Source organism: Lepidochelys kempii, chromosome 7, assembly GCF_965140285.1.
Source record: "Lepidochelys kempii isolate rLepKem1 chromosome 7, rLepKem1.hap1, whole genome shotgun sequence".
NCBI lineage: Eukaryota > Metazoa > Chordata > Testudines > Cheloniidae > Lepidochelys > Lepidochelys kempii.
This window is the reverse complement of record NC_136386.1, coordinates 110,602,120-110,624,618: the sequence shown is the minus strand read 5'-3', so window position 1 is coordinate 110,624,618 and position 22,499 is coordinate 110,602,120. Positions and strand designations below refer to the sequence as shown.

General features: G+C 41.2%; 1 protein-coding gene across 2 annotated transcripts in view; it reads right to left on the bottom strand.

The window, feature by feature from the left end:
* The window catches only part of PDZD8 (PDZ domain containing 8), a 147,743-nt gene that overhangs the window by 99,763 nt on the left and 25,481 nt on the right, over positions 1-22,499 (bottom strand). Inside the window, exon 2 of one of the 2 annotated variants that reach the window (XM_073354247.2) lies at positions 11,240-11,362. The exons of the other annotated variant lie outside the window; for it this stretch is intronic. Coding sequence (XP_073210348.1) covers positions 11,240-11,362 — 123 coding nt within the window. The remainder of the gene's footprint in view (positions 1-11,239; positions 11,363-22,499) is intronic. 2 annotated transcript variants of the gene reach the window in all.

Here is a 22,499-nt window from a genome sequence, read left to right as displayed (position 1 = left end):
TAAAGGGCCTCCTCTGCGTCACCGGGGCGTGCATACCCAGCAACTTAAGTGCAGCCCTCGAGTCCTGGAAGCTATGCAGCCTCGCGTCTGTCTGGTCCAAAAAGAGCCCGGACCCTTCAAAAGGGAAGTCCTAAAGCGTATTCTGGACCTCAGGCGGCAGGCTTGACTCCTGCAGCCATGCCGAGCGCCTCATGACCACCCCCGATGCGACTGTTCTGGCCGCCGCATCTGCTGAACCCAGGGAGGCCTGGAGAGAGGTCTTAGCTACTGCCTTGCCCTCGTCCACCAGGGCCGTAAACTCCTGTTGAGAACCTTGCGGGAGATTGTCCTTAAACTTCCCCACCGCTGCCCAGGAGTTAAAACTATGCCTGTTGAGGATAGCCTGCTGGTTAGCAATCCTCAACCGAAGGCCCCCTAACGAGTACACCTTTCTGCCAAAAAGGTCCAGGCGTTTTGCCTCCTTGGCCTTAGGTGCCGGGGCCTGTTGTCCATGGCACTCCTTTTTGTTCACCACCGAGACCACCAGGGAGCACGGACTTGGGTGGCAGAACAAGAATTCTTAGCTCTTTGATGGGGCAAAGAACTTGTGCTCCACACCTTTGGCTGCTGGAGTGCTGGAGGCCGGGGCCTGCCATACAGTCTTATAATTCGATTGGATGGTCTTAATGAGCGGGAGCACTATTCTAGATAGACCTTCAGGGCTCAAAATGTCCACCATGGGGTCCTCCTGCTCAACCGTCTCCTCGACCTACAACCCCAAGTTCTGGGCGACCCTACGCAGTAGCTCCTGGTGGGCTCTGTGGTCTATGGGTGGAGGGCCAGAAACCGCTGTTCCCGCCACAGCCTCATCCAGGGATGACGAGGAGTTTAGTAGCTGCTCAACCCCCTCTGGCTGATCCTCCTGCTTCCCTTCTCCCATGGGAGCGGCCTCCAGCTCGGGCCAGGGTGGGAGACCTCGGGGCGGCACCAGACTCAGGGGTGGTCTCTCCGGTTTATCCTGGGGGGATGCTGGAGGCCTGGATACCGTAGCTTCCGGTGCCGGCAGGCGTCGGTGCGGGGACCGGGACCGCAGCACCAAGTAGCTCACCCTGGATGGGGCCCCTTGGCACTGTTGATAGGCCCAAGGGAGTCCAGAAGGGCCAATGACCTGGTGGCCCCCATTGGTGGTGCCACCCCATCTGAGGGTCCTTGCTGTCTGGAGCATGATGCGAGTAACTGTTACGGCCAGAGTCAGCACCGGACTGTGGCAACACCGACCACGAAGGCCACGGCGGTGCCGACGATCTGTGCCTGCGGGAGGTTGACGAGCGGCTGCTAACGGAAAGGGAGCGAGACTGGTACCGATATCCCCAGGAACGGAATCTGGATCAGGACCGGTATCGGCATCTGCGGGAGTCCTCCGGCGAGGGCCGTCTCAACTCCTCCTGGTGCTGGTCTCCAATCGGTGCCGGAGAGCATCATGCCTCTTCCATTACTTCCTCACGCTGACCCACTCCTGGTACCGTGATTTCCTTCTGAGTCGTGGGTAACTGGGAGTTTGCAGATGCGGAGCTCGACCAGGACCAACTCCGGGAGCAATGCCGGGACGGTGTCCTCAAACGGCACACCATTGCTGGCTTACCCCTTGACGGCACCTGCGGCATGGGTGCCAAAGGCTTCTCCCTGTATGGAAGGGGGCTCGTCACCGACAGCTCAGTGAGGTCCTTTGCCAACTCAAAGGTGCCAGGCGTGAAGGGCTGATCCGGTAAGTCCTCGAGCCCATCGTCCGCACTGAGCTCGCTTAGGCCTGGGCTCGGTGGGACTTGTGGTGCTGAAGCCACCGGTACCAGTGCCGGTACAGCGGCCTTCCCACTCTTATCGGTGCTCGGGGCCTTGGAAGGCGCCGGCCTCCTATGAGGGGAACGTCCGTGCCTTCCTTTTGGCTGCGCCATGGGCCGCACCAGGGAGTACAAGCGGTGCCGGGGCCCAGTCTGGCGCTCTGGGGCCAACAGCTTTAGGCCTTTAGCCGGTGCCGGGTCTCCTGACGGCTCCGGGGCACTACGCACCAAGGAAGCTGGAGCCGAAGTCGGGCGCTCCAGGGCCAGTGGCTGCAATGCGGCTTCCATCAACAACCGCTTCAAATGAAAGTCTCTTTCTTTCTTTCTTTGTTCTTGGCTTGAAAGCCTTGCAAATCTTACACCGCTCAGTTTGATGTTCTTCCCCCAAGCAACGTAGACAGGAGCCATGGGGGTCACTAACTGGCACAGGCTTGCGGCACGTGGCGCAAGCCTTGAAGCCATGGGCCTTCGGCATGCCCCGTGACCCCGGCCGGGTGCTTGAAGCCTCCAAGCACCTAATCACTTAAGTGTCCACAACAAAGGTATGCTAACTAACTGATAACAGGAATCTATCAGAAAGGCTAAGGGACTGCTCTCATACGAGAGAGAGGTGTTGTTCCAACGCTGCCAGTAAGAAGGAACTGGAGGTGGTCAGGCGGCAGGGGTATATATGCAAGGTGCAGTGGTGCCACTCAGGGAGCCCCGCTGGCCCAATGGGAGCCGCTAAGGGAAAAAAAAGTTTCCGACGCTCGTGCATGCAATGCGCACGCACCTAATGTGGAACGGACCCGAACAAGCTCTTGAAGAAGAACTAAAAACTAAAGATGAATTAAATACTGGACTTAAAGTAGGTGGTTGCCTACCTTGGGATCAGTGATCATAAGGAGTTTTTAAACAAAGGGCTGGGAGAAAACTAACAGATGCAAAGGAGCACACAGTTCAGGCAGAGACATCCCTTAGTGGAGAATCTATTAATCCGGATTCTTTATACTCTAGTAAGGAGAAGAGGATGGATGATGATAAAGTACAGGTAGGACGTGATGAGAAAAACAGTCAAATGAAAAAAAGGCCCATTCAGTTACAATCACATAATGGCAGACAGCTAAAAAGTGACAAATTCTATAAGTGCTTATATAAAAATTCTAGAAGCCTAAAATACTAAGATGGGTGAACTTCGGTGCCTTGTATTAAATGATTATACTGTTATAATAGGCACCCCAGAAACTTGATGGAATGATTATAATCAATGGGACACATTAATACTAGGGTACAAAATTCTCAAGGAGTGCACAGGCTTCGTGCTCTGGTACGACTCTGAATGAAGTCAGACAGGACCCTCTGGCAGGGTGACTCCCCTCAGGGCAAACTCTCACTAGGGCAAGCCTCCTTGGCTTCAGCACCTCCTTGGGTCTGACCTCAGAGCATTCAGCATCTCTATTCCATGCCATGAGCTCCCTGCAGTGAGTCCACATGGAAAGGACACCTGAAGAAGTCTTATGTGCCCCCCAGAGGGCCCATGCACCCTCAACTTCATAGTCAGCAGTGACTCTCACCAGCAAGATAAAACAGAAGAGTTTATTAGTCATAGAATCATAGAACTGGAAGGGACCTAGAGAGGTCATCTAGCCCAGTCCCCCGCACTCGTGGCAGGACTAAGTATTATCTAGACCACCCCTGACAGGTGTTTGTCTAACCTGCTCTTAACGATGGAGACTTCACAACCTCCCTAAGCAATTTATTCCAGTGCTTACTCATCCTGACATTAGAAATTTTTTCCTAATGTCCAACCATAACAGCCCTTGCTGCAACTTAAGCCCATTGCTTCTTGTCCTATCCTCAGAGGTTAAGAAAAACAATTTTTCTTCCTCCTCTTTGTAACAACCTTTTACATACTTGAAAACTGTTATGTCCCCCCTCAGTCTTCTCTTTTCCAGACTAAACAAACCCAATTTTTTCCATCTTCTTTCATAGGTCATGTTTTCTAGACTATTAATCATTTTTGTTGCTCTTCCCCGAACTCTCTCCAATTTGTCCACATCCTTCCTGAAATGTGGCGCCCAACATTGGACTCAATACTCCAGCTGAGAGGCCTAATCAGCGCAGAGTAGAGCAGAAGAATTACTTCTTGTGTCTTGCTTACAACACTACTGCTAATATATCCCAGAAAGATGTTCGGGGTTTTTTTTTTTTTTTTTGGCAACAGCATTACACTGTTGACTCATATTTAGCTTGTGGTCCACTATGACCCCCAGATACCTTTCTGCAGTACTCCTTCATAGGCAGTCATTTCCCATTTTGTATGTGTGCAATTGATGTTCCTTCGTAAGTGGAGTGCTTTGCATTTGTCCTTATTGAATTTCATCCTATTTACTTCAGACCATTTCTCCAGCTTGTCCAGATCATTTTGAATTATAATCCTATCCTCCAAAGCAACCCATTACAACCCCTCCCAGCTTGGTATCATCCGCAAACTTTATAAGTGTACTCTGTATGCCATTATCTAAATCACTGATGAAGATACTGAACAGAGATACCCAGATACCCAGAACAGGACCTCCAGGACCCCACTCGTTACCCCCTTCCAGGATGATTGTGATCCACTGATAACTACTCTCTGGGAATGGGTTTACAACCAGTTTTGCACCCACCTTATAGTAGCTCCATCTACGCTGTATTTCCCTAGTTTGTTTATGAGAAGGTCATGCGAGACAGTATCAAAAGCTTTACTAAAGTAAAGATATAGTAGTCTGGAAATCAGCTCAGAACAGATATTAGCAGAGTAAACAGGAAGTTATAACAAAGTCCATCTTGGGGGGTGGGGTGGCGGGGAATCCAGAGCCCAGAGTTCACCCCACTTGAGTCCCAACCAGAAGACTGATCAGCTTCCAGAAGCCCAGACTCAGTCATGCCCACCTGCCCTCCTCCTTCCTTTGTTTCTTTCTCAGGCCACCTAGCTCCTCCACCTCTCGCTTTGTTCCCCTAGACCCCTTTGCTGATCCTTACAGAGGATAGCCTTGGCCATCAGTTGCCAGGTTACAGAATGTTGGCCAATGTGTTTATCTGGGCAGCCAGACCTGCCCTCTAGGGGTCTCTGCAACAATCACACACCGTTATCTCACCACCTAGACACTTGAACAACACATAGGAGAAACTGAGGCGCGCACACAGTATTCAGACAAAACATTAAGAACATTCCCACTTTGTCACAAAAATATACAGCAATGACAGAATAGGTCATGCTGGCAATGGAGTGGCACTGTATGTGAAAGAAAGCATAGAGTCAAATATAGTAAAAATTTTAAATGAACCAAACTGTGCTATAAAAATCTCTATGGATAGAAATTCTGTACTTCAAAAAGAATACAGCAGTAGGGATATACAAGCAATCACCTGATCTGGATGGTGATGATGATTGTGAAATGCTCAAGGAGATTAGAGAGTTGATTATTGAGTTTTCTATTTTTATAATGGGGGATTTCAACTATCCCCATGTTGACTGGATACATCACCTCAGGAAGGGATGCAGAAATCAAGTTTATTGGCACCCGTCATAAATATAAAGGGAAGGGTAACCTCCTTTCTGTATACAGAACTATAAAATCCCTCCTGGCCAGAAGCAAAACCCTTTCACCTGTAAAGGGTTAAAAAGCTAAAATAACCTCCCTGGGACCTGACCAAAATGACCAATGAGGAGACAAGATACTTTCAAAGCGCGGGGGGGGGGGGGGGAGGAGGGAGGGGAGAAAACCAAGGGTCTGCTGGCAAAATAAGCTGTGCTGGACGGAATGTATATTCCTGTTTTTGTGTCTTTTTGTAACTTAAGGGTTTGCCTAGAGGGATTCTCTCTGTTTTGAATCGGATTACCCTGTAAGGTATTTACCATCCTGATTTTACAGAGGTGATTCTTTTACTTTTTCTTTAATTAAAATTCTTCTTCTAAGAACCTGATTGCTTTTTCATTGTTCCTAAGATCCAAGGGTTTGGGTCTGTGTTCACCTATGCAAACTGGCGAGGATTTTTATCAAGCCTTCCCCAGGAAAGGGAGTGTAGGGCTTGGGGGGATATTCTTGGGGGGAAAGACGTCTCCAAGTGGGCTCTTTCCCTGTTCTTTGTTTAACACGCTTGGTGGTGGAAGCATAGGGTTCAAGGACAAGGCAAAGTTTGTACCCTGAAGAAGTTTTTAACCTAAGCTGGAAAGAATATGCTGAGGGGGTCTTTCATGCAGGTCCCCACATCTGTACCCTAGAGTTCAGAGTAGGGAAGAACCTTGACAGCACCATACATGACTAATTCTTGGATCAGCTAGTCCTGGAACCCAAAGGAGAGAAGCAATTCTTGATTTAGTCCTAAGTGCAGCACAAGATCTGGTCCAAGAGGTGAATATAGCTGGACCGCTTACTAGCGGCAGCCATAATATAAATTAAATTTAAGATCTCTGGAGGGAGCAGGGGAGAAGCCCACTACAGTAGCATTTAACTTCAGAAAAGGGAACTACACAAAAATGAGGAAGCTAGTTCAACAGAAATTAAAAAGTACAGTCCCAAAAGTGAAATGACGGCAAGCTGGATGGAAACTTTTTAAAAACACCGTATAGAGGATCAAATTAACTGTATACCCCAAATTAAAAAACACAGAGGACCAAAAATCTGCCACCATGACTAAACAAAGTAAAAGAAGCAGTTAAAGGCAACAAGGCATTATTTAAAAACTGGAAGTTAAATCCTAATGAGAAAAACAGAAAAGAGCATAAACGCTGGCAAATTAAGTGTAAAAGTATAATTAAGACAGCCAAAACAGAATTTGAAGAGCAACTAGCCAAAGACTCAAAAACTAATAGCAAAAATAAAATTTAAAGTTCATTGTTTAGCAGGCTTTCTGCTTCTGATCAGTGAGGTCACTGGATGATCAAGGTGCTAAAGGAGCACTCAAGGAAGAGAAGGCCATTGCGGAGAAACTAAATGAACTCTCTACCAGTCTTCACTGCAGAGGACATAAGGAAAATTCCCAAATCTGAGCCATTCTTTTTAGGTGACAAGTCTGAGGAACTGTCCCAGATTGAAGTGTCACTAGAGGAGGTTTTGGAACAAATTGATAAACTAAACAGTAATAAGTCACCAGATCCAGATGGTATTCACCCAAGAGTTCTGAAGGAACTTAAATATAAAATTGCACAACTGTGGTATGTAATCAATCCTTTAAATCAGCTTCTGTACCAGATGACTGAATGATAGCTAATGGGACGCCAGTTTTTAAAAAAGGCTGTAGGGGCAATCCCAGCAATTACAGGCTGGTAAGCCTAACTTCAGTACCAGGCAAAGTGCTTGAAACTATAGTAAAGAACAGAATTATAAAACACACAGATTAACACAATTTGTTGGAGAAGAGTCAACATGACTTTTGTAAAGGGAAATCATGCCTCACCAATCTATTAGAATTATTTGAGGGGGTCAAACAACATGTGGACAAGGGTGATTCAGTGGATAGTGTACTTGCACTTTCAGAAAGCCTTTGACAAGGTCCCTCACCAAAGGCTCTTAAACAAAGTAAGCAGTCATAGTATAAGAGGGAAAGTTGTTTCATGGATCTGTAACTGGTTAAAAGATAGGAAACAAAGGATAGGAACCGTCAGTCAGTTTTCACAATGGAGACAGGTAAATAATGGTGTCCCCCAGGGGTCTGTACTGGGACCAGTGATGTTCAACATATTCATAAATGATCTGGAAAAAGGGGTAAACAGTGAGGTGGCAAAACTTGTAGATACAAAATTACTCAAGATAGTAAAGTACAAAGTAGACTGCGAAGAGTAACAAAGGGAATCTCACAGAACTGGGTGACTAGGCAACAAAATGGCAGATGAAATTCAGTGTTGGTAAATGTAAAGTAATGCACATTGAAAAACAGTCCCAACTATACATATAATATGATGGGGTCTAAATTAGCTGTTACCACTCAAGAAAGATCTTGGAGCCATTTTGGAAAGTTCTCTGGAAACATCCACTCAATATGCAGCAGCAATCAAAAAAAAAAAAGCTAACAATGTTAGGAACAATTAGAAAAGGGATAGATACTAAGACAGAAAAAAATCATAATGCTGCTATATAAATCTATGGTACATCCATGTCTTTAATACTGTGTGAAGATCTGGTCACTCCATCTCAAAAAAGATATTAGAATTGGAAAAGGTAGAGAAGGGCAACAAAAATGATTTGAGGTAAGGAACAGCTTCCATATGAAGAGAAATTAAAAATACTGGGACTTTTCATCTTGGAAAACAGAAGGAATACGATACTACTAAGAAGGAATACGATAGAGGTCTATAAAATCTTGACTGGTGTGGAGAAAGTGAAGAAGGAAGCATTATTTACTCAATCTCTTAAAGACAAAAACTAGGAGGTCACCAAACGAAATTACTGAGCAGAAGGTTTAAAACGAACAGAAGAAAGTACTTCTTCACACAACACACAGTCAACCTGTGAAACTCGTTGCCAGGGGTTGCTGTGAAGGCCAAAACAGCGTTCAAAAAACAACCTAGATAAATTCATGGAGGATAGGCAGGATGATCAAGGATGCAACTCGGAATTCCATGCTCGGAATGTCCCTAGCCTCTGCTTACCACAAACTATGACTAGGCAACACGAGAGAGATCACTTGATGATTACCTGTTCTGTTCATTCCCTCTGAAGCATCTGGCATTGGCCATTGTCAGAAGACAAGATACACACAGGTTGTGCTTCAGAAGGGCTAATTTCCCAAACTGAGGAAATTATAAGCACAATTGATTGGAAGGAAAACTTCAGATGAAAAATGTGAATGAAAATTGTGAGTTCAGAAGGAGTTTCTAGGTGGCCAAAAAGGCACAAATTTCACAAACCAGAATGAAGACAACTGTGGGTAAAAAACCATCCTGATTCTGTGGTGAACTGAAGGCATAAATTAGAAATAAAAAAGTAACATAACAAACAGAAATCAATATAAATTAGAAATTATGAATTGTAGAAAATTGATAAGGGGAGCTAAGAACATAAGGGGAAAAAATCTATAGCTGGCAGGACTAAGGAATTTAAGTATATAAAGAACAAGAGAAATCTTCACAATGGTATAGGCCCATTATTAGATGGAGATGGTAAGGGTATTAACAGTGGTGCAGAACAGGCAAAAGAAGTGTTCAATAAATATTTCTCTTCTGGTTTTAAAAAGGAACAGGATGATGTACCGATATCACATAAGGATGAGGAAGTACTTTCTAGTCCATTAGTCACTATGGAGGATGTTAAACCGCATCTATTAGGGATAATCATTTTAAAAATCAGCAGGCCTGACTAACTTGAAGCCAAGAATGCTAAGAATGTGGGGTGAGGCGATCGCTGGCCCACGGATATTAATTTTTAACAAACCTTGAAACACCAGGAAAATTCCAGTGACTGGAAGAGTGCTAATGTTGCACCAATATTTAAACAGGGCAAGGGGGATGACCCAGGTAACTATAGGTCTGTTAGCCTGATATCAATCCCAGGCAAAATAATGGAACAGTTGATATGGGATTCAACGGATTAAGAACTAAAGGACAAGAATACAATTAATGCCAGAGCCAGTCAACCTACTTTGTGGAAAATAGGCCTTGTCAAACAAATCTGATTTCATTCCAGTGAGATTATAAATTTGGTTGATAAATGTAATTGAGTAGATGTAAGAAGGCATTTTGTAAGGCACAATATTCTGATTTGAAAATTAGCATGATACAATATCAACAGAGCACACATTAAATGGATTATGAACTGGCTAACTGACGGATCTCAAACTGGGGAATTGTCATTGAATGGGGGTGTTTCTAGTGGGGTTCCAGAGGGATCCATACTATGCCGAATGCTTTTCAACATTTTCATCACCAATCTGGAAGTAAATATGAAAATCACTGCTGATAAAATTTGCTGATGACACAAAGATTGGCAGATTGATAAACAACAACGTGGACACAGCAGATATGCAGAGCAATCTGGATTGCTTGGTAAACTGGGCCCATTCAAACAAAATGCATTTTTATGCAGCCAAATGCAAAGTTACACATCAAGGAACAAAGAATGAGATCATAACTAGAGAACTGGAGACTGTCTCCCAGAAAGCAGTGACTCTGAAAAGGATCATGGGGCCATACTGAACAAGCAACTCAACATGAGTTCCCAGTGAGATGTAGTCAGTAGCAAAAAGGACTAATATCAGCCTTGGATGAACAAACAGGAGAGTAGTGAGAGTAGAAAGGTGATTTTACCTCTGTATACGATATCAGTGAGACCAATACTGGAATACTGTATACAGTGCCCACCTTTGAAGAAGGATGTTGAAAAACTGGAGAAGGTATGAGAGAGCCACTAAATTCATTTGAAAACTGGAGAAAATGCCTTATGGGGAGGAGACACTTAAAGATATCAACCTGTTTAGTTTATGAAAAACAAGACTGAGAACTGTCTTGATCACAGCATATAAATACCTTCATGTGGATAAAATACCAGATACTAAAACATTATTTAATTATTTAACCTAGCGGAAAAAGGCATAACAAGAATCAATGTCTGGAACCCGAAGCCAGACAAATTCAAAGGAGAAATCTGGTGCAAATTTCTAACGAGGGTAATTAACCACTGGAAAAAACTACCAAGGGAAGTGGCAGATTCTTCATCTCTTGATGTCTTCAAATTAAGCCTAGATGCCTGGCTAAAACATATTTTGCCAAAAAACAAGTTATGCTTTAGTCTTCTTTCATATGGCTTGGGCAGGTAGCAACAACTACAGATTTATATTTAAGTTTGATAGCCAGCACATTGCTGCAGCAGTGAGCTGATGAACCTTTTAGTGAAACACAGAAGTTACTGGGTTCAATAGCGGGGAACTGGGTGAAATATAGGAGGTCAGACTAGATCATTTAATAATCCCATCCAGCCTTAAATTTTATGAATTTAAGGACATTTTCACAAAAACAAGTTTTACTTGCTTTGGACTTTTGATTTTGTTATTCCTTTTTGTTTTCAATGTTAAAATCACTTCCACAGCAACTAAATTATGAAATCACCAATAAGCTTATGAACCCATGAATTCTTACTTGATGGGGGTAGGGGGGGAATAAGCAGTAGGAGCAGATTAACACTTAAGCAACCAAAAGCAAAGAGGAAGAAAAATCATTATACATAGATACACACATCTACATACACCCACAGAATCATCTGAACAGCTTAGAGTACGTTTTCCATGTTTCAATTGATCATTGAGAGAGAATTTTTAATTTAAAAAAAAAAGCTATATTATAGTACGAGTTCAACCAGGAGAGTGAAGTTGCAGTGTTCTTGTATCAAAACAGCCTTAGCAATAATATCACGTACTTGAAAACCACTAAGTCCAGAAAGAGTGACAGGGCAAAGGACAGGACATACCTTGTACATTCTATTAAGGTAATTTTAAGTCGGCCTTCTGTCAATGGAAAATCTTGTATGTTGAGATCCCGATCTTCATATTCCTCAGGTGACATAACTTGAAATGGAAAAAATGGCTTGAACCTGATAAAAATAAATATAAAGTCTCACTTTTTCATAAACAGGACTATTTTACTATTTCAAAATACATTAACAGAACTATCAGGCATAAAGAATGAAAGCAATATACTTACAGGGCAATTTGGGGGGGGGGGAGTGAAGGGGCTGTTTTGCTGTTTAAGACAATTAAGGACAGAAAATCTGATTTCTACAAGTCTTCCAGCCCCCCAAAAATAAAAAAGTCTCTCCAAGCTACTAAATTCTTCCATGCAAGAAGCAGAGGAGTGTATAAACATAGCAAGAATGTAAACACTTTGTTTTCCCTGGAATAGATTCTTTGAATGCCATATCCCAGTGTGCCAGTAATTTTGGATAAAGGAGATTATAAAAAATATTCTCGGAGTGAAACTGTGTAGCTGTCTCGTATGTTAAAGAAAAATCTTGTGCTATTATGATGTGTAAAGAAACTGTACTATAAGCTTTCAATTTACCTATATACTAAAGTATTTAGATGATTAAGGACCAAAGAAACCTACAGACAAATATTTACATACCACAGTATAGGTTTTCATACAATAGGATAGGCATAGCTAGAGATGTGCACTATTAAACAAGACACTGTTAGTTTTGTTATCCATGCTAGTACTTGGGTTCTTACAACATTGAAAGAACTTTTAGAACATTATTTTACTGAGAATCCAATACATAAACTTTGAAAACATTAACTGCCTTTTTCAGTTTCTTATGTATAAATTCTGAATACCTTGATTGGGATTTTAATACTTCTTTACAGTCTCATAAAATGATTTCCCTCATTTGCAGAGCATGGTCTGGTTTTGCACTCATGTTAGTTTAACCAGCGCAACTTGTGGTTTTGGACCAGGCATAGGATTTACAGAAGCCCATAAACTCTCATTTGATGGAGAATGACACCAGAGGAAGAAAACAGAAAAGCTTCCTTCTTCAGTTCACCAGCGAACGCATCATTTTTTAAATTAAGAGGTGGTAAGTAAATGCGGTGATGAAGATGTCAGCATTCCTAGAGCATAGTTTCAGCACCTCTTCCCACACTACTCACACAGCCTGTATGAAAGAAGGAAAAGTCTAGTTTTAACTATCTTAAAAATAAAGAAATCAAAAGAAAAAAAAATTTATGACTAAAATTTCTATCAGAATATTGCAAACGTAAAATTGAGGAAATTCAGAGGTATGTTTCTATAGCATCTTAAGAACCACATTGTACATACAGTACTGTGCTTTTAGATACCATGATGATAGCTACCTTAGAAATAATTTTAGCAGTGTATTTTAGATATAAATTTATCAGCTAGAGTGAGGAAAATAGTATACGTTTGAATTTCCTGACCGTTGAGAGTTTAAAAATATCAGTCATAATTTTGCATTAATGCAAGATGACTTACAAAGACCATTCCAAATTCTAGGAACTCCAATACAGTATGTACTGAAGTATGCAAAGCAGTTAAGGTTTTCTTTTCAAGTTGAACTTGAGTTCTGGAGTATTTGTAGATAATTGAGTTATCCGATAATATTCTTTTAATATGGAATTAGAATACAGAAGTACATTTAAAACCAACAAAGCTGTGAATTACAAAACAGCAGGCTCTGCTGTCATTTTTCTTGCCTAATGGCTTCAACATGCTTTTGGAAATAGATCCTTAAAGTCCTAGGCCAAAACGAGTTTGGATTATACTTTCGTTTCCACTGATACTAGTAGATTACAAATAAAGAAATTAAATTTGGAGCATTTAGTTAGTTACATGTAACTGATTCTTTACAACATTCAATTTTCATAACCCAGCAATTACCATCTATTTAATGATAATCTATTGGATGTTTACAAAATTAAATGTAAAACCTCAGTGTACTATTATTCCAAGTAGGGTTTAATTACTTGTTAGTTAGTTAACTGAGCAGTTTACAGACTGTTCAAGTATGAGATAACCCAACTACATCTATTAAGTAAAAATGTTTGGAAAGATTATTTCCTATTGGCAACTGGTGACTGGATACACATTAACTAGCAACGTTTAGCCACCTTGTTATCTTACTGTAAAATCCATACATGGGCTATCTGTAATAAAAGTGTATGATAGGTTCACAGATGCCCAGTTCCTCCAATTCCCCCTGCCCCCCGTAGGGATAGGGACATCCTTTAGGTTTCAGAGTAGCAGCCGTGTTAGTCTGTATCCGCAAAAAGAAAAGAAGTACTTGTGGCAACTTAGAGACTAAAATTTATTTGAGGCTAAGCTTTTGTGAGCTACAGCTCACTTCATCGGATGAATGCACTCTCTCACTCATTCTTGCAGACAGTCCCCCCCACAACAAACACCACTTAGTAGCAAGTTTCAGAGTAACAGCCCTGTTAGTCTGTATTCGCAAAAAGACAAGGAGTACTTGTGGCACCTTAGAGACTAACCAATTTATTTGAGCATAAGCTTTCGTGAGCTACAGCTCACTTCATCGGATGCAACATTCCCTCCAGTGAAGAGTGCTCCCTGCAGAGCTGTCATTGCTACTCCTTTGTTCCACTAAACAGGGTTGCTAAAGAACAATACCAGGTACTCCAATTCCCAGAAGCCAGGTTTACTCCTTCCATAATGGCCTTGCAAAATGTCAGCTGGGAACACTGCTTAGGTTATCTTAGGGACTAACCAATTTATTTGAGCATGAGCTTTCGTGAGCTACAGCTCACTTCATCGGATGCATACCGTGGAAACTGCAGAAGACATTATATACACACAGAGATCATGAAACAATACCTCCTCCCGCCCCACTGTCCTGCTGGTAATAGCTTATCTAAAGTGATCATCAAGTTGGGCCATGTCCAGCACAAATCCAGGTTTTCTCACCCTCCGCCCCCCCACACACAAACTCACTCTCCTGCTGGTAATAGCCCATTCAAAGTGACCAGTCTCTTCACAATGTGTATGATAATCAAGGTGGGCCATTTCCTGCACAAATCCAGGTTCTCTCACTTCCTCACCCCCCTCCAAAAACCCCACACACAAACTCACTCTCCTGCTGGTAGGGAGAGTGGTCACTTTGGATAAGCTATTACCAGCAGGAGAGTGAGTTTTGGGGGGGGGGGGCGGGATGATCACTTTAGATAAGCTATTACCAGCAGGACAGTGGGGCGGGAGGAGGTATTGTTTCATGATCTCTGTGTGTATATAATGTCTTCTGCAGTTTCCATGGTATGCATCCGATGAAGTGAGCTGTAGCTCACGAAAGCTCATGCTCAAATAAATTGGTTAGTCTCTAAGGTGCCACAAGTACTCCTTTTCTTTTTGCGAATACAGACTAACATGGCTGTTACTCTGAAACCTGCTTAGGTTATGAAGCAAGATAAACTACATTAGTTTAATACAACATTTATACAGTAGTATGAATAATCCAGCCACACTTAATGAACAAGTGGATTTATTTAAAATATTGTACTTAAGTATTACTTTAAAATACTAACTTACACTGGTGTTTTAGCAAAATGGCTATTCTTCATTAAGGAGACAAGGTGGGTGAGGTAATATCTTTTAATATCTTTTATTGAACCAACTTCTGTTGGTGAAAGAGACAAGCTCTCTAGCTTACACAGAGCTGTTCTTCCAGTCTCCAATATCCTGGGACCAACACAGATACAACACTGTCGCAAACATTCTTCATCAAGCTAATTTAATGAGATTTAGCCAAGAGATCTGGGTTTATTCCCAGCTCTGCAACAGATTGTGTATGACCTGTACAAGTCAACGTCTCATTGTTCCAGTTTCTCCATATAAAAAGAGGGGACAATATTTTCCATTTTCAGGAGTGTTGTGAACTTAGGGTATGTCTACACTGGCACTTCATCGGAAAAAACTTTTGTCATTCAGGGACGTTAAAACACACACACCCCAGAATTACAAAAAACTTTTACCGACTAAAAGTGCTGGTGAGAACAGCACTTTGTAAGCAGGGGCTCTCTCCTGCCGACAAACAGCAACTACAATTGTGCGACTTTTAGTGGCACAGCCATGTCACTAAAAGCTGCGCAGTGTAGCCAGAGCCTTAAGTCAGGAGTCTGCAACCATCGGCACATGGCCCATCAGGGTAATCCGCTGGCGAGACCTTTTGTTTATGTTGACTGTCCGCAGGCACAGCCGCCCGCAGCTCCCAGTGGCCGCGGTTCGCTGTTTCCGGCCAATGGGAGCTGCGGGCAGTGGTGCGGGCTGCAGGGATGTCACTTCCTGCAGCTCCCATTGGCTGGGGACGGCAAACCACAGCCACTGGGAGCTGTGGGGGGGCAGTGCCTGTGGATGGTCAAAGTAAACAAAATGTCTAGCGGCCCGCCAGCGGACTACCTTGATGGGCCACATGCCGAAGGTTGCCGACACCCGACTTAAGTAATTGGAGTTTGTAAACTGCTTTGCACTTCTATAATACTTTCAGAGGATTTCAACATCTACCATTATATTTAGTCCATCTTTAATACATGGAATGCCTTTATACAGCACTTAAAGAAAAACTGTCCAAACATTTATCAGATATAAAACTAGGCCAATCAGCCAGAGGCAGATGAATGACGGAGCATTCCTCCCTCTGTCCAGCAACATCCTGAAACAAACCTTTGTGCGAAACCAAACCTTCATGTCACTCAGCCACTACAAGGAACAACTGAGCTGGATTCCCATCAGGATTCTGTCCCAGGACCTGGCTTGAAGTTTCAGTCTTTCACATCAGCCTCTGGTTTGTACAGTTCTTATAAATTTGAGGCTCCAGTCCACTGCAGCTGCACATAAAGGAGCTCTTTCTGTGAGGTAGAGAGTTGACTTAAGTAGCCCACCAGTATTTCTATGACACTGTTAAACCTCAGTCAGTAACCAAAGGCTGGGTCCACACTATACATTTACATCAGTATAACAACTCAGGCATGTGAAAAATCCACACTCCTGATTGATGCAGTTATACCTCCCTAAGCCCCAGTGTAAACAGCGCTATGTCTATGGGAGAGCTTCTCCCATCAATATAGCTACCGCCTCTCGCAGAGGTGGATTAACTATGCTGACAAGAGAAGCTCTCCTGTCAGCAGAGTAGTGTCCTCACTTAAGTGCACCAGTGGTGTAAATGCAGTGCTGGAAGTGTAGACTTGTCCAAAGACAGTTTCCATTTTGTTATATATGTCATGCAAAAATCAGAAAATGTTTGGATAATGGATAGAATTTTACCAAAAAGCACTTGCAAGTAGTACCATGTTTTTCTGAGTATTGCTGTGCCTTCTCACCATATTTCCCAATGCCAATTTCCGATATATCTTTATTAGTTCACCTCCTAAGTCCTTCTATAATGCCATCAGCCTGTTCAGCAAGGCTCAAGTCACTCGTCAAAGTGAATACTCTGCTCCAATTTTGAAATTGGTCAGTTATATCCCGAGATGAGATTAGGCTCTTTTAAGTTAGCCTTTATCATTCATTACTGTTTACAAGTGTCCAACCTTGAAGTAAGGACCTTCCCTTCTCCACTCCACTGCCAATTAACAACTAGGCATTTGTCTAAATCCTTGTTCAATTGTTTCTTCAGAGACACCCCCATAGTAGACATAGTAGATTTAACAGGTTTCATCTCCTACTTTTTTCCTTTATCTGAACCAGAGTTTCAGAGTCACGTCATCATAGGGGATTGATAAGTACTCGAGTGAATGTCTCATTGGCTGGTCATTTTACATATTTTACATATCATCAGTTTGCTGAACAAACTTGTCCTTGGTCTACTCTCTCCTCTTAACCAAAGAGTAGTCACATGATACCTTGAAAACAAAGCTGCTACATAGTGTTTCTTCACTGCATTCACCCCATAGCAGCCAGCTAGCATAACAGAAAACAGGCACGCTGCTAAAATATTTGACAAAGTTAGAGATTAGAGAACATACATTAGAGAACCAGAATTGTCAGGAATGTGTGAAGTCCATCCTTTTTTTTTTTTTTTTTTTAAATCGTGTGCATGCCCTTACTGCTTCTTTGTAATCTACAAAAGGCAGCTGAATAAGGTTGGGGGTTTTTCCAGTCCATTAGGTTTTTTTTAAAATAGATTTCTGTTTAATATCAGAAATACCATGGCTTGTCTTCCCAGTTTGGGTGGAGGACTAAGATTAGGAACTAGTGGGATAACATCACAAAATGAAAATGAAAATTTAGCAGGTGAGCTGGGAAGACTGTCGTAACTTTCTAAAACTTTGTTTGTTAACTATTTAACTCAAACTCCTGACAGATTTGGGTAAAAGCTCACTTTGAGAATTCAAAAACCCCAGCCCCTTCAACTGAAGATTTCTACTTCTTCAAGGAGACCTTTAGCAAAACTATCACAAAGCTTCATGTTTCTGATATTTCTAAACTCCCTCCCAAACACTTACATCATAAAGCAACAAAAGAGGCACACATTTTTCATTGCTGTTGTCATAAATATAAAGGGAAGGGTTACCACCTTTCTGTATACAGTGCTATACAATCCCTCCTGGCCAGAGGCAAAACCCTTTCACGTGTAAAGGGTTAAGAAGCTAAAATAACCTCGCTGGCACCTGACCAAAATGAGGAGACAAAATACTTTCAAAGCTGGGGGGGGAGAGACAGGGACAAAGGGTCTGTCCCTGTGTGATGCTTTTGCCAGGAACAGATCAGGAATGCAGCTCAGAACTCCTGTAAAAAGCTAGTAAGTAATCTAGCTAGAAATGCTTTAGATTTCCTTTTCTTTAATGGCTAGTAAAATAGGCTGCGCTGGATGGAATGTATATTCCTGTTTTTGTGTCTTTTTGTAACTTAAGGTTTTGCCTAGAGGGATTCTCTGTGTTTTGAATCGGATTACCCTGTAAGGTATTTACCATCCTGATTTTACAGAGGTGATTCTTTTACTTTTTCTTTAATTAAAATTCTTCTTCTAAGAACCTGATTGCTTTTTCATTGTTCCTAAGATCCAAGGGTTTGGGTCTGTGTTCACCTATGCAAACTGGCGAGGATTTTTATCAAGCCTTCCCCAGGAAAGGGAGTGTAGGGCTTGGGGGGGGATATTCTTGCGGGGGGGGGGGGGGGGGAGACGTCTCCAAGTGGGCTCTTTCCCTGTTCTTTGTTTAACACGCTTGGTGGTGGAAGCATAGGGTTCAAGGACAAGGCAAAGTTTGTACCCTGAAGAAGTTTTTAACCTAAGCTGGAAAGAATATGCTGAGGGGGTCTTTCATGCAGGTCCCCACATCTGTACCCTAGAGTTCAGAGTAGGGAAGAACCTTGACAAGTGTGCAGGCCATCTTTAAGTTGGTTTATTTTGGTTTCAACCAGTTATTTCCAGTTTTATCAACAATGAGGAGTTTCTCTCCCACTTTCAGTAACCCTTTAAGTATGTACATAGTTAAATTCTATCTCATAGCCAGTTTTTCCAAGCTGTACGGTTTCCTCAGTTCTTCATAACCCACTGCCTCCAAAACCTCTCTCTCATTACAGTAGTACTCCTTTGCACTCCTAAAAGCTGTCCTTTACAGCAGTGGTACTCAACCAGACATACACGTATGCAGAGATCTTCCAGGGGGTGGTTAATCAACTCATCTAGATACTTGCCTACGTTTATAACAGGCTACATAAAAAGCACTAGCAAAGTCAGTACAAACTAAAATTTCATTCAGAAAATAACTTGTTTATACTGCTCTATATACTAAAATGTAAGTACAATACTTCTATTCCAATTGATTTATTTTATAATTATATGGTAAAAATGATAAAGCAAGCAATTTTTCAGTAATCGTGTGCTGTGATACTTTTGTGTTTTTTGCCTGATTCTGTACACAACTCAATTTTAAATAAGGTGAAACTTGGTGGTACTCAAGACAAATTACTTTCAGGAGTCTTGTCTGGAAAGGTTGAGAGCCACTGCTTTACAGTCTTTTCATTTTATTTATATTCTTTCCATACTGTAGTGCTTAAGTTTGTATTCAGCTGGTCAGCTGAAATCCACACAATATAGTGAATAGTGATCAATAACTTCCCCTTTCCCTTAATTTGGTTAAAGTAAGTTGAATAGTTTAACTGCCTTCTAAAACTGGCTATGTCCTCACCCTACAATATAGTAACCTCAGAGTTATGTACACCAGTTACGAACTGACTGGTACACCACACAGGTCATTTGGAACCTGAAGTATGCCTCAGGCAGCAGCAGGACAAAAAACAAAATAAAAAACACAAATACAGTACAAAACTGTGTTAAATGTAAACTACTAAAAAATAAAAGGGAAAGTTTAAAAAAAGATTTGACAAGGTAAGGAACTGTTTCTGTGCCTGTTTCATTTACATTAAGATTGTTAAAAGCAGCATTTTTCTTCTGCGTGGTAAAATTTCAAAGCTGTTTTAAGTCAATGTTCAGTTGTACACTTTTGAAAGAACCATCAATGATTTGTTCAGAATTACGACATTTCAGAGTTATGAACAACCTCTATTCCCAAGGTGTTTGTAACTCTGAGGTTCTTCTGTACATAGTTTTACGATTTTTATACTTTCGCACCAAGTCTTTGACAAAATACATGATGTGAAAGGCAGCACATCCCTGTATAACTCTAGTAGATGCAAGTTTTCTAACTAAATTCACCAACATTTAAAACTACCTTCTGGCTTACTATCCTACCTTAATACATGGTCAAAATTTATAAGACCATTCCTAAGCTGAAAGACAAAACCAAAAAAAGTTCTAAATGTCTCCACCACTACTTCAAAGAATTTTTGTACACCACAAAGCAGTGACAGACATAAAAAGCCATTTCATTTTCCCTGTGAAGATTGCTTAACTATGGAGTTGCCAACATGAATTTATTTCAGTTGACTTCTCTGCAACTGTTCCCAATAATCAAATACACCCACTACAGAATGAAGAAAGAGTAACCCAATATCAGAACTAGTTTTTAAAATTTTAGTGTTTGTAGTGCTGTTGTCTAAACAATGCGACTTTTTGCTTATCTGGAGCAATTATACAATGAATTTCAAACTCAAGTCACCAGTAAATTGGATACATTTTAAACATACTCTGGTTAGTTACCTCTCCTCAAAAAAACTCATCAACATTCCTCCACTAATAGAGCTGTCAACTTCCATCCATGCAAAGAATTTCAAATTTGTGCTGAAGGAGAACATTTCTAAAATTGCCTTACTAGTTAGAAAAAAAATTGAGGCATTTCAAATTAAGATAAAAGAATGTACTAGTTGGCTAACCCATTCCATCAGTGTCTCTGAATAATCTTTGCAAGAAGAATGCAATATATTTTTCTTTTTCAGTGTAAGTCAGTCCTTAAATAGCAACAGTGCATTTCAATCAAACACAGTAAGACAGAAAACAAGCAGCAAAAGCATGTTTTCACAACACTAGGTCAGATGATGTCAAAGAAATCTTGTTAAAAGAGAACTACTCAGCGAATACTTAAAGATATTACACTTAAAATAGCACAAGACTCAGTCCTTCTGTATATAAAGCCAAAAAAAGGGAGAGAGAAATTTGTTTCAAATACTCTACCTAAAACTACTTTAGTTCCCTTTATGCTTAAGAATCCACACCCTCCATCCAGGGTTCTCCCATAAAGCCTTGAAGGGTGACAAATCCAGCACACTTGGTATTTTATCCCCACCTTTAACTCAAAGAAAACCCAAACCAAAATATCTTATAACTTACTGTAGGAAAAAAACAAAACAACAAATTCTGCATTTCTATCGTGGGGGTATATAGACCACATAATCTTCTGCTCCCTCCTTTTCAAATTTTGGGAAAAGCCCTATCCATCTAATTGCAAAACAGCCTGAATTAATATTTAATGTTTTAAAAAGTGTCTGGCCCAAACTAGCATCTATTTGTATTAGCTATTGTACGTGGATTGTTTTGTGGGCTTTAAGCCAGGTTTTCTTACTAGACAAAATGAAGACAGGAATAGTCTTTTATACCGAAGAGGAAAAAAAAATAGAGTGTCAGCCTATTAGCTAAAATTATCTGGTCCCATCACAGTACCTACTCATCTACAATGTATCCAGGAGCACCAAGAAACAACCCACCACCAAGCTCTGCCTGGCCAAAGACAAACAAGGACTTATGTAATTCTATTCACTCTATCTGCCAAGGATATCCAGAACCACAATGCAGAAACAGACACAGGCTAAATACCAGGAGAGACAAACTAAAATATCAACAGCAGCTGGACTGCTTTTCTGCTCTTCAGAAAAAGGAAGAATTAGACTGGCTAAAGAGAACCAGACCTTTTTCATTGCACAGAAAGGTTATAATTTGCAAACTAAGTCAGCTTCAGCTGAAAAGGCAAGAGCATGATCATATAACATGTTCTGAGAAAGGAAAGAAAGGAGAAAAAAAAGCTTTAAATTATTCACCTGTTTGGTGCAGGGAATTTAATGACAGCGTTTTCCAAAAACAATTACTCAGATTTCTCTTTACAACCCCATCATCACTTTGGGTTATACAAGTTTCAGTGCTACATTACTTCCATAGATTAAAAGTGTCAGGTTTACAAATTCCTAGTCAAGTTACATGCTTATTTTAGAAGATATACATTAAATATTCAGTTAATCACAATACTTTAAAACTAAAATAGGCTTTAAATTCAAATGCCAACAAAACAAACAGTCGAAGCTTAAAATGTAACAGACATTATTTATAAATTTAAATTTTTTAGTGCAGAGTTACTCTGAAGGGTTTTAGAGAGATATTTCAAACTGTATTTGCAAGAAGAGTAAACAAGCAAGAACCAAGTTCCTGAACGGAAAGCGAAAGACAGCATCTTATAAAGTTACTTGTATTTAACAAAACACTGATTTATTCTAATAGATTGTACCATTAAGGAAGATATTCAGGGATGACCATTACTAATTTGCATTTGGAAAAAATAAGTACTGCACTTCTTCCATTTTGGGGGTACAGAGACCATTTAACTGCCTATGGGAGAAATCCAATAAATAAACTTTAATGAAATCATTTAAAGTTACTCTGATTTAGCAACACCAGATAAAAAGTCATGCTTTTGCTACTTAAAAACATTTAAATTATCATTTTTTTTTGTTTCAAGCTTAAATACCATTTAATTTAGGTTTATTACACTGTAGGCAAATTTAATCCTAAACTGCCTGGAAAAATTCTAAAACCATTA